This window comes from Anopheles stephensi, chromosome 3 (genome assembly GCF_013141755.1).
Source record: "Anopheles stephensi strain Indian chromosome 3, UCI_ANSTEP_V1.0, whole genome shotgun sequence".
Taxonomy (NCBI): Eukaryota; Metazoa; Arthropoda; class Insecta; order Diptera; family Culicidae; genus Anopheles; species Anopheles stephensi.
Window position 1 is genome coordinate 24,244,953 of NC_050203.1, and position 16,961 is coordinate 24,261,913.

At 46.3% G+C, this 16,961-nt stretch overlaps 1 protein-coding gene across 3 annotated transcripts in view; it reads right to left on the reverse strand.

Annotated features, from left to right (window-relative positions):
• LOC118511351 overlaps window positions 1-16,961 on the reverse strand; it is a 102,565-nt gene that overhangs the window by 43,425 nt on the left and 42,179 nt on the right. For all 3 annotated transcript variants that reach the window (XM_036054312.1, XM_036054310.1, XM_036054311.1), the window contains 2 exons: window positions 8,823-11,001; window positions 2,304-2,611 (listed from right to left, as the gene is read on the reverse strand). In XM_036054312.1, coding sequence (XP_035910205.1) covers window positions 2,304-2,611; window positions 8,823-10,315 — 1,801 coding nt within the window. In that variant the 5' untranslated portion in view covers window positions 10,316-11,001. The remainder of the gene's footprint in view (window positions 1-2,303; window positions 2,612-8,822; window positions 11,002-16,961) is intronic.

The following is a 16,961-nucleotide window of genomic DNA, read 5'->3' on the forward strand; positions in this document are numbered from 1 at the left end:
TTCCCGGACGTCGGTTTTTGTCTGCCTCCTCTGCCTGTTCGTCGACGAGCTGCATGGATCATCAAATGGGACGGAAAAAATAAAAATTCATCGAAGTCATCGTGCGCTCAGCAGGAGCACTCCTCAACAAGTCAACACATATTGAGATGCCTCTTAACCGAACGGGAAAAAACCGATATCAATATAACCGAACACAGGGAACCAAGAGAGATACATTTAATGGGAACCCATCACACAGCACACAACCATTTCTCGGATTAGAACGTTTAGCGTTATTGACAATGAAAAGCGTTTTTTTGCCCCACCCAGCGATACGGCATGGAGGGTCGAAAACACGATTAGTATCGTGTTTCCAGCTGTCTCGCATGGATAAAGAACGACGAATCGAACAAAAAACGAAGGTCCCAACCGCTCACTGATTAATCACTCCTCTTCCTGTTCGGGGTTTGTCAGGCCACACGACGGGCGTCGGCTTAATTAGTCTGAACTGGCTTTATCGGTTAGGGGTGTGAAAGCTTGAAAAAAAAAAAGGATACGGGCCTCTATAACTCTACCGTGTGCGTGTGGAGCTGATTGATTTACAAACAAGTGTCATTATCAAGCAGCTGTCAAAGGGTGCTTCAGATAAACATGCTGATTCAGCACTCGCTTACATAACGCGGAAGGATAAAGACGTGAGCGGAAGACAGCAACACGCATACATCGGCTGAAGGACTCTTCGCTGGAACTTGCGTAGCGTTTTTTTTTTTTGTGGCCTTGGTGATTCTAGACAGCTTTACATTACAGCGTCGGTTATTACTTGTGCTGTGTAACGCACTGTCGCTTCCAGGTCGGATGGGAAGTGTAAGTGTACTTTTATTTTAAAGCGCTTTCTCCGTTAGAACGATGAAGCAGGAAGCGTGCTTTGCTGTACTTGAATGTTAATCCGAGGTGGAGAGTTACTTCTCGTTTCTTTTTTCAAGTTAAACGGATGACGAAGCATGTATAGCTGACATGCATTCAGATGGAAAAGGAGCAACTTGTTCGAGTGGCAGATGAAAACTGGGCTCAAAGAAACACTCTCGGAAGCAGGTATGAATTTTATCTCTTTTTTTTAGTATCATAAACATGCTGTAAAAAAGATGGGCAGCTTCATTGAAACAGAAGCAGAGAGATCTGGATAAGAGGGACTTGAAAGAGATAGAGGTTGAGCATTCATAAGTCGTCAGACGTGCTCCAAATAATGCATCGTTTGTTCAACATTTTTATTTTCGTTCAATCGACCGAAATAAATAGATTCGTCGAATTATTTAGAAAATAAATAAAGTACCTATGTATATCGTCCTGATTCAAACCAGAAACAAATATTTACTCAAGATTGTTATGCTTGCTGTGAAGTGGAAAGTCCAATGCAATCAACATTGAAGTCAATAAATGATTGCATGTCACCTTTGGTAAGACGATCGCCTCTCAACAATCAGTTAGTTAAGTTAAGACACCAGCAAGGCGCTGAGTAGCAACTGCCAGAGTCGCTATAAAACCCGGCCAGCGTTCGCTATACTTAAACTTTACCGATCTGTCCAACTTTAACTTAACAAAGCGAGAACAAAAAACTAACTTTACTCAACAATACCTTCTCACTTTCGCCCATTTTGTGCTCTGTCCTCTTCATGAGCACGGTTACGATAATATGGCAGAAGCCGGTAGTGGCGTTCTTGAGCTGGTAATTATTTTTCTTTTCCCTGCTGCTTTGTGCGGTCGTATCAGAAATGTGGAAATAACTTTGTTCCTAGTTTCGAAATTGAATAAAGCACAAACTGATGAAGAAAAATGAGTTACCGCCAGACGAAACGCGAAGGCACGACCTTAGCCAACGAATCTTCTCGGTACTCAGAGCAAGTAAACCCACCATCACAGGCTTCAGCATAAGGTGGGCAGTAGTAAGTAAAGCGGGGAATGTTTTTCTATCCAGAAATAGCTCACAAACACAAAGAACTTGTGGCAAGCGGCAAACAGAATTTACCCGGTTACAGAAGTGCACTGAGGCTGAGCTATTGCAAAAGCTTTTGCGTAGAGCTTAAGATGACCACCAGCTTCAACACCACGTGCAGAAAATCATCGTGGACAATGGTTTTTTTCTGGTATTCTGTTTCTTCTTTTGGCTTGCATCATCAAATCCTAACTATAACCCGCGTCTGTACCAACAACAGGCGCGCCACGGACCCCCCCACAGGGGTGCCATAAAGCTAGTAAGCCTCGGAAAGATCTGCACAACGAAAAAAAAAGGTAAACGAAAACGAAACAGAAAACGGGAATATACTTACATTTAATATACTGTTCGTTGCGCGCGATGACCTTCTCGGCGTTTTTCCTTGCGAGGAAAAACCATTCCGATGTGTTACCCAAGTAATGATACTCGAGCGCTAGATCCTTGACGAGCGAGGCGCCCTGATCCGGGGGCGGCAGACGGTACGCGAACGGGCAGAACAGACCGCGCTTGGCCGGATGCTGGTTCCAGTCGAAACAGTTTCCGCCGGCAAAAATATCATCATCAAACTCGACCATCGACAGGACGGACGCGTGCAACAGGTGCTCGGACGCCTGTACGTCCGCGGACGAGAACTTGAATATTCTGAGGGGGGCCGATAGGATGATGGAACCGGGTGGTGTGCATGAAAAGAGAGAAGAGAAAAGAGAGAAGCAGAGCTTGAGTGTTGAAAGAACATCTAATTAACTTTTGTGCCCGTGGTTTCTAGACGTCTGAACGACTGGGGCGCAATTTGTCATGGGTGTTTGAGCCTGTTTGATCTCGGGCGGCGATGTCCAATCGTTTAGACCGGCGTTTAAAGTCGAATAAAAATGAAGTTAAAAGCCAGTTTTATCTGTGAATTAATCGTTGACATTTTTGCATCGCGTATTTTCCTCATGGAAGAAGGTGTTCTATGTATCTACATGAATTCTGAAGAGGCATTTCATGTTAAATGATGATGCTCCAGATGTTAATAGTTTGGATTAACAGCCCATTTTTTTCGTCACTCATAAGCCCGCAATGACTTCTTGAAGTCAGCATGACTAAGAGATAAAAAAAACCCATTACATAAAAACATTTGGCGTACAAAATAAAAGCCCAACCCTGTGCTAAACACCTCTCCGAAGCATAACATAACAACCATCCACCTGAACCGCAAGCTCCACGTCCGGCACAGCTTGTTGAAGGATAATGGGCAACATCTTCAAATCAAGACAAATTGACAAATATTTCACCACAACAACTGCCCACTAGCGAGTGGCGTGGCAGCGACAAGCGATCCTCCCGAAGTTTTGGTCAAATTATAAGAAATGTGCTGTGTAATGTTTTTTTTCCCCAAAAAACCGTTCGCTCTGGGGTTGTTTTCCGTTTCTTGCTTTGCGCTCGCTGCGCCCAACGAAACCACAAAAAGCTTCCAGCAGCAGGGGGTCGTCTCCGGCTCGAAAGTAATGTACCTTCATCGAAACTTTATCCTTCGTGATGTGACTTTGGGCTCAATGGCGGTGCGAGATGGTAGAGGTAGAGTGGAAAGTGTTTCCATCAATCCCCAGTCCCGGTTCCGGCTTGTGTTTGCCGTCCGAGGCCAACCTATTCATTATGCTCGCAAAACAAGAGCGCAAGACCCACTTTTACCGTGCTGCCCCGGTGGACGGATGGTGGCGTCGGAAAGGTTCATCCCGATATGACGCGGATATACCTTTCTCGCCCGATAGCCATCTTCGATGATTGATTACCGTATACTTAGCGAATCAATTTGCAACACTCGAGGCGTTTAATCACTCCGATCCGGCCGGGAGGTTTTTCAATCTTCCGAAGGCAGCCTCTTCCAAACATCGTCACGTCATTTTGATGGTTGAAAGTGTGGTTCCGGTGCCGGGAAAATTAGTCGAAACCATTAGTGGCCTGACGGGTGGGAAGACGGTGACGCCGAAATGGACGGTCGGACGAGATTTTCGTCTCTTTCCTCCGCAATCCGCTCGCAAACGACATCTCACACAGCATGTTGCCAGGTTGATGGATCAACCTTTTTTGTGAGTGTGTGTGCCCCAAACACGTGACACAATGAGATCGTGCTCATCATGGTCGATAGCGAGGGTGGGGGGGAAGGGGAAAATGCGGTAAGGATAGTAGGAGAACCACTTCCCACAAGACGACGGTCATTCATGTGGTGCTATGCTGGCATACATATTCTTCACCCGAAAAGCTGTCAACCCCCGAGACCACACTGTCGAGGATAAGAATGCTCAGGCACAATGGCTGCTTCCGGGGACCACGAAGCTTGTGTTGAATTCTTCATTAGCAATCCGATTAATTCAACGTTGTTTTTGGATGCGCCGTTTGGAGGGTTGAGCTCTTCCACAAAAAAAACCTCTTGCATGGAGTGTTTTCTTTCCTCGAACAGGAGGAACAGCGGGCCTTAGCCGTGGTGATGGCGGGCTGCTGAATAAACAATGTGTGAACCACACAACCACTTACTGCATTTTCCAAATTTTCAAGCCTTTTTTGTTAAACGTTGCTGGAATTATAACCAACAGCTCCAAGCCTCTACCATTTTAATGGAGGCCCGGTCTCATTAAGCTTCCCGCTAGCGTTGTGGGATAAGGTCAACAGGAACTCATTAGGGGTTGCCTTTTACGGTGTACATCAGACACTAAACCTTCCTCCAGGGATTAGTGCGATGGATTATCGAAAACACGGCGCAGAAGCGGAAGCAAGTGTAAATTATTTATATCTTGCTGCTTCATTGTGTTTACAAATTATCCTCAACAATTCGCCAACAGTGTGCCCGGAACTTTTATTGATTTGTTTGTACATGATAGTGCACGTACAACAATAACTACCTGTCTCACCGGGAACAAACTGCGATTCCAATAAATTTTGCGTCCTCAGCCCGGGGATTTACTATAGGTAACCAGCAATGGTAATGTAAACTCGTTATGATTTAATTCAAATAACGTTCTTTAAACAATCGCTTTTGACTACACCAAACAAACACACACACATATACAGAGAGAGGTCGAGGCTAGGGTTAAAGCTCGCTTGCATTGTTTCGCTTTCAGTATACGATAAATTACTCCTCCATTGTGTACAACTACCGGGGTGGACCGTGTAGTGCAGATGATGCACTGCACTGTGTAAAAATAGAGGACCCGAGACCGGATAGTGTACTCCTGGTGGGTTGGGGGGATGGTAAAGTTAAACCGAAGGGAAGCTCGACAGAACGGGCCCGACAAGCCCGTGTTGGCTTTCCGAGCACAGCAAGCTGTCCACTTGTAACAATGAGCTGATGGTAAGCTGTTTGTGTTGATATTATGAGCGTGGTGGTCCTTAGTTTTGCGCTAAACTCCACAGGGAGTGAACCGGTCGGCCGTTGGAACGCCAGAATCTAGCCCCAGCCAGGCTGGGTTTGTTAATATAGGAAAAGTAGCGGATGATGATGTCCTGACTTGTTCGAGCACGTCGAGGCATCGTTCATACACTGGGGAAAGGAAAACGCCAACAACAACAGCAAGATAACAACAAAAAACGTACCATGTCTTCCCTAGCATTGGAATTGTCATGAATGCAGATCACTCGTTGTGCTATGGAATTGAAGTTGAATAGAAGCTGGCCCAACGCTTATTATTTAAAGTGCTTCATAGTCGGGTGTTGTACTCGTACTCGCATGTGAATGGACTAGTTTTTTTAATAATAGGCACCAGTGGTACCAGTGCAGCAAAAACATTGCTGGAAAAATATACGGTTTGGTTTTGCGGTTTACATCTTTGCGGTTTAGCGCTTCGAAGGACAGCAAATCCCTTTAGGGATGCATTTTTAATATGGGCTTATTTCAATACTGACTTCAAATCCTATGGTAAGGCTAAGGTTTTTTATAAGAATCTCGTTTATCTAAAGTCAGGATCAACGCTACGAATTTTTCTATCATTCGAGCAGTTTTTCGAGCAGTTGCTAAGATTTGACAAGCAAATGAAACGTCAAACTCTTCCATTGGACTTGCTAGTAAATTAGCATCGAAATCAATTCCCCTACAATGTGTATGGTCCTAGCTCCATTTACAAAGCCCCCAATGTTTCACTTACTTCCCTGAAACCTTCTGAAATATCAGTACGCATTCACTTACAGTGATTTAAATGGTGTCAATTAACACTACTGTAAATCACAGCATTATTTAAATCGATACATCCTTCCTTATCGCTTAAACCACCTCTCATGAGTGCCACCCCATTTTCCAACCCAACGCGCCAGCACTACAATTTGTATTTCAATTAAATCGCTTAGTACCCGGTGATGCTCTTGGTACACCTTCTCCATGCATTATTGTTTTCTAGGGTTCACACCTAACAGAACGTTCTACATTGAACATCATGTTTCCGGGAATGTATGGCCTGGGCTGTGGTTTTGATCCGTACCTTTCTTGAGCCTCATCCCGATCGAGCCCACTCGAACGCACACTCACAAGCCTTTTCCGGTACGAAAAACATAACCACGTCCTCATCACCTCAAGATCCAAAGCCAAATGCACAGGCAAACAAAGACAGAACGTACCCTCCGTCCGTGTACGTGAAAACGCATGAGTGGTTTGGCCCCGGGATGCCCATCATTCATTGCCCGGAACCAATTTAGCTTCCAGATAGGCACGAGTGGCACGATTGACTGCTCTTCGCTCAAACTCAAACAAACGCTACCACCCTTTTGGAGGGGGGGGGGGGGGGGGGGGGGAGGGAAAGAAAATTGAACACGAAATCCAATCATCGATACCGACAAGCATTTATGTTGTGCCCTCCTGGCCAGGGTTTTTCGGGAACAGGGTCCTTACCAACTCGGTTGGGGTGATGGGGGATCGTACACGGTTTGCGAAGGGAATCCGAAATTAATTAATGGAAGCACTCACAACCAATTAACGTCAGGTGGAATAGCAATTTACCGTTTCTTAATGCTGGTGGGGTCTGCCAGGGTTGCGCTCATTAGAAGCGGGGGCTTTGAATGTCGTTGTGTCAAATGGTAAGCCTTTGCAGGGCATGTTGAATCAAGGTTTGAGCAACAAATGTTGAACGCCACACCAAGTATCAAGTTCTTTCTCGATTCAAAGACGTACACACACACACATGACAACCTAACGTGCCTGATGCCAGCAGGCGTTACAGAAGCGGACGCTCTTTTTGGTTAAGATGACGAATGTAGCACAAGTGAATGGGGTTTTGTTTTGCTTGCTATCTTCCCTGTGCTAGACGACGAACGATCCACATTGAGCGTGGTGTTCGATACAGAAGTAATGTCTCTTTTCTCGAGATCAATTCTTCGCAACACTTCATTGATGGTTTCGTTCGCTATGGTTCAGCGGAGCGTACGGTTCCCGTGGATGGTACCACGGCGAAATCGATGGTAACGGTTCGCCATTTTCGGTATCGTCCTACTCAGGCCAGATTAAACGGCACTTGACTTTGGCAGGCGAGGTGTACCGGGGGGTAAGCCTCCCGGAGGACCGGGCACACGCTTCTGCCTTTATTTTCTGGTCGTGCATGAACGGTTTGCCAATGGAGTGATTCTTCTTGGTGCGTACCGTCGAGTGAGTCTGCACTTTGTTTTGTGGCACTTTCCCTTTGTTGGCACAGTGTGTCTGCTGCCAGGGAGTCGGTGTGCAGAAGGCGAAATCGATTATTATGCTCACTCATGGCGATGGCGTAGACGATGGCAAAAGATCGGCGGCAAACCACACACACACACACACACACACATACACACGCATCGGTGCGTTGGGAGAAGTGATCGAATGTGACATATTAGAGGCACAAGGTAAAATCGAATTTCTTCCATCTCCGGCCATGAAATATGGTTTGGGTAATGTATAAGTTGTCGCTTCCCGAAGAGCGAAAGAGACCCGCCACGCCACCAAAAAACCACCTTACGGTACGTACCCGGCAAACTAAATTATTTTTCGGTTTGCTCGAAAGCATTTAGGAAGCGACTGTTATTTCAAGTAAGCTGCTTAGCGCGTGGTAAAGGTGAAATATATTTTACACCACCACCACCGGCAAGCGCGTGGGATGTGATCAATTAGGTTCTGAGTGATGGAGAACGTTTTTTTAAAACCACCCTGCCATCAATCAGTAACGCTAATGCTGATAGGAATCATTATTTTCTGCCCTCTGCCAGGGAGGCTTCATACGGTTTTGATGTTTTAAGCAACCCAACAAATAACTTTTTCTTTCTCCTCGCGCTGCTATACAGTGTCGCTTTGTGAAAATGATAAAGTTTTTAATGAAGTCTACTTCTGTCGGTGCGGAAGCTAATCTGTCTACGATTTTCTCCTTCATCATCATTCACTGTGATGCACTCCAGCCGGCACTGCATCAATAGGACGACCAACGACGGGGCTGTCCGGATCCAATCAAATCTTCCACCGTTTTCACTGGCGGAAAATTGGAAAAACAAACTTCCAAATAGATCGCAACCCGAAGCAGAGGTAGCTAAACAAAACAGACCTTCACTGTTAAAAAAAAATGGATACAGTAACAAGAAATATGGTGTAAACCTCTGTTGGGATTAACCTTGGAAAAAGCAATCACTTCGGTCTAGTCTACACAAACTCACACAACCAAGTCTCCAGTTTGTTGAGTGAACCGTCCGGAACACTGTTTGTGCTAAACCGGGTAGCTCAATTACATCGCCAACGCATCTGTTAGTCTGGAGTCAAATTGTACAGCATCATAGATCGACACACCCTCGGCTGGATACACCCTCAAACAGCCTGTCCCAAAAGAAAACAAGTTTGAAAAATATAAAACATCATATTCGTGCGGCCGGACCGACTCACCTGGTCAGCATGTTCGCCCGGTTGACGGCAATTTCCGCCTCGACGCGAAACCGATCCTGCGCGTACCGGTCGACGACGCCCTCGCCGAGATTGAGCGCCGTCCCGGCGGTACAGTTCGCCCCGAGCAGATGCTGGCTCTCGACGATCTGGAGAAACTGCGTCACCACGTCCCGGCCCTTCATCAGGTTGCGCCGATTGTTGCGGCTCGTTTCGTCCAGCTCGCTTAGATCGCTCTCCTCCATGTGGAAAACGTTGTTAATGTCCACGTCCGACCCGTCCACCTCGAACGGTTCCTCCTCCTCCTCGATTGGGTCCTCCATTTCGGCGTCCTGCAGCAGCGGATCATCGTCCTGCGGCGCATCGATGTTGGGCGGATGTTCGTTCGTGTCAGCTTCTTCGTCCACGTCCTCCGGCGCACGCTCCTGCTCCTTCTCTTCCGCTTCCGGCTCCTCCGTCCGACCGTGGTTACCCATGTCAACGGCCGCCGGCATGTCATTAGGATAATCCTCTCCATTCGGCACAACCCTTGACCCCGGGCTCCACCCGTTCGGTGAACCGTTCGCGTTCAGCTCGCCCATGAAACTACTCTCGACTCGCCGGTCGATCTGTCTGGACCGGTCGTGCGGTGCGGTTGGTGTGCCTGTTAGCGGTGGGTTTGCCGTTCGTGGAATCGCGTCTAACGAGATTAGTCGTTGATTGGATGCGGACACTTGAGCGTTCGGGCGCTGTACGCGGACGCTTTTAGCAATTCCATCTATCCATGGTAACGACGCTTTGCCGCGACCGGACACGGTGGCCGTCGGGCTGCTCGTCGCCCAGTACGATTGCTCTTCCGCGCGATTGCTTGCACGGCTGTCAATCGTCGTGTCGGACGACTGTTTCCCACCGTCCGGCGTGGTCGTCGATTGGTGACGCTTGTCCGCCGTGCCACGGAACGGTACGAGTTCGATTTTCACCTCGTCCAGGTTGTTGTGCGATTTCAGGTACTCCAGCCCCTTGTCGACCGTGCGGCGAATGTTTTCCATTATCTCCTTCTTGATAAGCTTCCGGTCCCGGCCGGTCGGGACCGTTGGTAGCGGTGCGATCGATTCCGGCTCGATCGGTCCACCGGTACGGACGCCCGTAGCGCTGAAGCGCAAGTTATCGAAATCGCTTAGCTCAATCATGCGCTCCAGCTCTTCCGACTCATCAAATCGTATCGTGAGGGTACTGGCAGCGCCACCGTTCACCGATGAAGGTTCCTTGGCCGGTGCGGGCTGTGTTTCCTCGCTACCGCTGCCCGAACCACCGCCCGACCCACTCCCACCGGCATCGTAGTCGAGCAGCGTAAAGTTGTCGAACACTTGGAGGCCCCACCGGATGTGGTCCTTCTCGCTCGAGTGACGTACCCGCGACCGGCCATGCCGAATGATTAAGTACTCCGAGCTGGAGCTGCAGCAATTAGCCGCGAAGCACGCCAGGGACACGAGCACGAAATGGTACTGACGTAACATGGTTAAAAGCTTCACCAGCGATGCTTTTCCTTCCTATCCACCGGCCCTGCGCATCGACATCGATCGCATCGGACAGGCCGTACCGGCTGGACAAGTAAGTATCGAAAGTACCCTACCCGAGAGCGAGGACACGCGTAATGAAGCTGTGCGCGGAGAATTAACCAGACACGGGGTGTGTTGTTTCAAGCAGCTTGTACCGCACCTTTAGCATAATGTTCACAACCCATTGCGCGGACACATAGCTGCTGGGAACTTGCGAGGGGAGGAATGGAGCGCGCTTCAATGTATGTATATGCAAACGAGCCCACCGGGAGTGATTTGCTGTTGATTCTGTAAATTGTTTTATCACCCCGAAGGCACCACCGCTGGCTGCATCTTCTGCGGAGCTGTTTACCGGCTACCGAAGATGGACGTTAAGAACCGATGCCGCACCGGATCTCCATTATGCGTTGCTTAAAGTATTCGGTGTTCGGTCGGAATCAATAAATCCATGCGGATTTTACCTTTTGATTGCCACGATTTGTACTCTTTTCTATGTGACACTAAGCGACACGGACCTGTGATCGATAAACGTAAACAAAGTTTGACAGCTGTTGACTGTCGCCTGCTAAGCACGTTTGTTTGTGGTGGTATCGTTTGCCGGCAGTTGGGATGCCTCTGGGGAACGTGTCGTTGAAGGATGTTAGCTGAAAATGAGAATAAAAAAGGAAGTATTGTAAGAAATAGATAAACATTTGAAAATAACAACTGAAAGAAGTAAAATTGATTTTGGGAAATAACTCGAACCAGAAACGTTTATAGTTGCTGTATAGAAACCATTCCATTTATCATCTCCGTATATTATACGATTCCCATTTCGTTGTGTCGTTTATCAGATTGGAAAACTTTTCTCCTTTCCTCCCCCGTACCAGTCCAAACCACATTCCAGTGCGAGCGAACTTTGCAAAACGTTCGTAAGGAAATTCAATCAATTTGCCAGCTGTGCACTTTTGGGAACAATTTTCCGTTCGATGACAACGTCCGGAGATTCGATGGCACTGACGACTGCTTGCATATTGAAGGGAACGAATCGATTTGCTCACTTAATAATGGAGATTGAGGGCATGCAAGACTTTTCAAATAGGGAAAACTTGCCAGCGCTTTCCAATACATATTACTAAAAATGATAAAGTGCTTGAGCGATGGTTTGCTTAGAACGGAGCAAGTTTCCTCACAAGTTCCACCGTAATTCAAACAGGAAAATGATGTTATTTCCATTCCGCTGCACGCAGTGACTGACTGGAAATCGTGCTTATTACACAGTCAACCAGGTACGGCTGGGTTTGAATACATACAGTTCCTTCCCGTCCCAAACACACTCACCGCGAGTAAGGTTTGCCTGTGTCCTGACCTGTCGAAACTGTCGGTATGTTGCGCCATGCACTAAACGAATCTTTTTCCGGTTAAAAGCAGCCAGGAAGTGATATCGAAATTTCCACCACGCTACACCGCGGTATCGTTTGACACACCAATTTTACACCTCCAATCATCGTATATAATGGGTTACGATTTTTCGGTAAGGCTTAGATTGCATATTACCCAAGGAGGGAAAACGGAAAGTTTTTGGGCAGGAAAAGAAGCATGTGCAGAATCAGAAATGAGTGGTTTGCGTGCTGGAATTATAGTAATTTGTCACAAACGGGATGCCGGAAAAGCTTTTCCTGGTGTGGTGCTGTGTATGATTATATATTTTGTGAGGGTTACACTATTGGCTGTTTGTCATTATGCTCAAACATGGGTGTTTATCTGAAATGAATGAGTTTTTGCCATAATAATAACTATCGAACATAATGCGTCGTAGAGTTTCTTGTAACGATGACATATTTTAAACTGAAACCACACAATCTTCCTGTTCCATAGCTGCTGTCGACAGGAAATAATAATTATCAATTATAGCTCTCCCCGGGCAACGAACAGCACCTTCCCAAATCCTACCTAAATGTTCCTAATGGTGTGCTACTTTTATATCATCTGCAGCAAATTGTGGCAATACTGTTTTTATTCGGTGTTTGAACATCGTGAATACGGAATCATCGAAGACGTCGTCTGGCAGTGGGCAAACAGCCAACCAGAAACTTGCCTTTGTGTGTGCGTGTGTGTGTCCGGCTACATTCTGGAGCAACCTCATCGATTGCAGTGTAAATAAAAATAGGATTATTGGAAATGAAATGGGAGACCTTCCGTCCGGCTCCAAGCAGATGCCACTCGACATCGAATCGGGACAACTTGCAATCCACTTTCAGATGTGTTTTTTTTCTCTCCTCTCCTTCGTACCTGTTTTCCGTTTTTATCGAATGTTTTTCGTTCCGTTTCTCAGTGAAGCGTTTGGTTTTTGGTTTTCTTCCACATCCTACCCGCAGGAGGGAAGATACAGTAAGCTAGATATCAGCAGACGCTCACCATTGATCCCTCCTCGGTGCAAGTGCATCATAAACGGAGGCAGACAGTTTCAGGCCCAACCATAGTTAGCTTCTGGATGGCCAACCATCCGATTCGTCGCCATTCAGGTTCGTTCCCATGCTGGAAAGCAGAACCTGTTTGGGACAGTGGCGAAAGCACTCGGGAAACTAGCCCAGGAAGTAATAATAGGAAAATCGATTTTCCTTCCACTTGTGTGCGTCCTTCGGTGGGTTTATCGGGCTGAAGTGCTTTCCAAACAGCAGTCAGGACCATATTTTTTCCACGATCCGTTTCTAGTGAGTTCACTTTTTTGTGGGTGCACAATGTGAGGCAGGAAAATGAAAGAATAAAATGAAAGGAAGGAATTGGAACTGGCATTGGAGAAAATGCCCAATTGAAGTAGCAGCTACATGGGCGCTAGTATCGGCCAGCTTTCACTTACTGCCCATTAGCGATATTGGAGGATAAGAATAGGGAAGTAAAATCGACACGGTGAAACGATCGGGCCAATACACCCACATCGTGGGGGCACAAGTACACTAACATCATGCTAAACGTTGGTGAAATTGATCGCTTCATTTTTAATCTTTGCCTTAGTCGCTTATGGCACTGTCTTCGTAGGGAAATTTTAAAATATTACTGCTTCATAATATATATTCTATATTACTGAACATAGTGTAGAATTTCAGTATTAAGCCTTTTAATATTTGTGCTTTAAAAATGTTCACTGTTTTATTACTTAAAATTTTATTTATATTTCTAGTTGGACGGCTTGACGCCGTATTGACATATTACTTAAAATGCTTTTTTGTGAATTTATGGCGATGATGAACTACCATCGGCGCCTCCATCAAATTTATAAAGTACTGGGCGCCTCCATCCATATACGCGCCCAGAAAATATGCAACATCTTCTACGAATGAGCGTAAAACAAAAATTGAAAAAAAATATTTAGTTAGATAAATCTGTTTTAACTAAACGATTATTCATACAGCGTAACAGCATAACAATGAGCCATCTCTTTAAATTCAAACTATCTGAGTGTAGTTTTTGGCAATCATAGCGTCGAAATTAATTAACTTGAGAAGCACTCGTGCAGTGTTCTACCGTGAACATTCTTATTAAAGAACTTGATCCTTACAGGCAGCACCTGGTGACCTTGGCCAACACATCAGCCAACACACGTGTGAGCAAGCATGAAGTCCACCGGCTTAACCGCGCTATGTTGGACTAGTTATGAAATTAATTTCCTTCGTTCGTGTGGTCGAGACGAGACGCACCACCCAAAATGATGAAGTTTTATGGTAATGAGGTACCAGGACTCGAAAGGACATCCGGTCCAGTATTGTCGCACCGTAGCACGTTGCGATACCGGCCTCGGTGGTCTCCATGGGGCCCGGCCCGTAATGATGAACTCATAATGAGCTACGGGGGACACCGGGAACCATCACCTCGCTTTACCCTGCCAGGCCGTCGACGCCACCGGAACTCTTCGTTATAAGCCATCTTGAAACAGAAACACACACAGCTGCACACATACACACACACCAGTCGACGGGATCGTTTGATAACCGGCTGGAGCGAAAGTTTAGTTTCATTAAATTTTAATTATCTTTGCTTCGTTCTTTTCGCATTCTTTTCTGCGCGTCCGTTGTTGGGGACGGTCCGACTCTCCTTCTCTAACGGGTTCTCGGGAAAGAAAAATCAGGAAGGTTGGGACCGGACCAACAAAAAAACCCGAACAAAATATCTATCGACTTAAGCAAAAAACAATTTACTTGTACGGTAAGCAGAGCGCCCCGTTAGTCTAACGGTATGGCAAGCGGGAGCAAAAGTTTGTTCATCGCTCTTGTTTCGCTGCTCTTGAAAGGGTTCGGAATTCCGTTCTCTTTTCGATCTTCGAGCCCTTGCTCGCAAGCGAGAAAGTTGCAAACGAGTTTGATACCGTGTGACTTTTCCGGGCGATCTTGGCAAACGGGATGAAATTAATCTTTACCAGAAATTAGCGAAGAACAGAGGCGTAAAAAAACCCTCTGCTGGAAAGCTTAAATGCCATCCTGGAATGCCAACGTTCTGCCAAAAGTGGAACAACGTAGCGTTCGATTAGCTGCGGGCAACGGTAGAAAAGGGGGTGGAAAAGCGACACTCGGAACACTTGCCAAGGTCGGCCCGAGTTCATAGAGCTGATTTGCTGACGACTTGCCACTGTGGCTGACATTTGTGGGTAAGTTTTGCAAACGACCCGTCGGCGTGGAGGGTTTTTTTTGGGGGTGAGCGGTGGAAAATTAATAAACATTTTCCTCAAAACCATCACTCGCTCCCGCTTCTGATTTGACTATTAGATTCTTGCTTCATACTTTGGTCTGACAGATTGAGCTCAAATTCCCCCCCATTATCCCCCTTGCCGTCGTCTACTGCCCTCCCCGAATCTGACTAGACCCAAGCGTCTAGTACGAAGCAGTTCAATGTTCTACTCGCGGTGAAAGATAGCGTAACGCTGACGAAGCAATACCGCTGTATTTGTTCAACGCGTGATTCAGTGCAGGAGTTTTCGTGGAAGTTGTCACGCAGATAGCTGAACTTCCGGCTTTGACAGGTCCTGCGGTACGGCCAAGCTACTCACGCTACCGTACGGCAGTGTGCTAGTGTAAATAGAGAGCTCCGTACAAACACACTCACCCTATCTATGGTGGGGTTAGATTTTCTCAGAATCTCCGACACTGTTTGGGTGTTGTCCCAAAGTAGGAAAGATGGCTTTTGGATCTGTCTCGAACGACTTGTGTGTGTATGTGTGTGTTTTTTTTTGTTTATGCTAGATCCGGAGCCCAAGCCACCGTATAATAGCATTCGTTTCGCGATTCGGTGTGTTGTTTATATCGTGTGCGGTGTGGTACGTTGAACAGAACGCGTAACATCATCAACTGTGACCCAGAGTCTGCAGACTATCTGTGGTAGTGGTGTTGATGGTGGTATTCGCCGTCGCACCACACGGAACGTGACAAACATCATATTAAACCAGCGTTTTCATTCGGTACGAAAAACACGATACATAAACCACACTTTCCATGTCCATGACGCTAATTTCCGAATTGCTTGCGGATATCTTGTTTGCTGATGTTATGAATAGCTTTTCCTGTTAGATTCTTTGCTGATTAGCGGAAGATATGATAGCGGTGAAAGCAAACCCACGACGGTGCTGTTTGTTGTTTCGAATGGCTTACTGAACTTACCGTAACTGATTCTGGCAGTTTCATACAGTGCCTCAAATGGAATTCCGGACACCTTTAAACCGAGCAATTGCTTGTCTTTCTAGGACAGGCCAATCATCATTCTCCTTTCACTTATCTTTTCCTACACAGTTCAATTAAACGCTGTCGAAGACAAAAGAGATTGGAAATCGGTTGCCAAATTGCTACATGGACAATACAGTCCAGAAAGTCCAATTTTTTGTAAACCCACTAGAGGATATTTTGTCCCTCAAGAATAATTAGCTAGAACCAGTTTCGCTCCATATTTCATTCCGGTGACCTTGAAGTCATCTAAAAATATGCTTTTTACTCTTTACTCATGCATGAGCATTCAAATTCCCATCTGTTTAGTGGTCAATCAAACGGGACGCAAATGCACTTTTGATAGCTTGTCATATGTAACATATTCATGGCAAGTAACTATGCCCATAAAATGTCCAATAGCACACACTTAGCTACAGTAGCTTGTACCGAGATGAAATCCATTGCAGAGTAGCAGAATAAACGAAAGCAGGAGATGATGCGGGATTTTATCTGAATTGTGTTACGAGTTAAAGCCCTTTTTTCGACGTCTTCCAAAAAGACCCCACCAGAAAATCATGAACGTAATTCGCTGACGTAACGATGGGGGTAAAGAGACACACAATAAAACATAATCTCGCACATCGCGTCACGTATGTCCCTTCAACAAATGACCCCCAAGGGAATGTACATGCGTGCGTTCCTAACAATGTGTACCATTGTACCACGACCGACACACAAACGAAACAGACGCAGCTTTGTATCCTTTGCCGTCCGTTTGCGTTGGTGGACGAAAAAGAAGACAGATAAAAAAATGTCCAGCTTTATAGCAAAAGCTGTAACGGGCTGGTGTAAAATGAGGGAGTTTGTTTCGGGGGCAAACGGAAAGACAAGCGTTTCCCACGGTTTACTGTCTGCCCGTCACCGTTTGATTCATC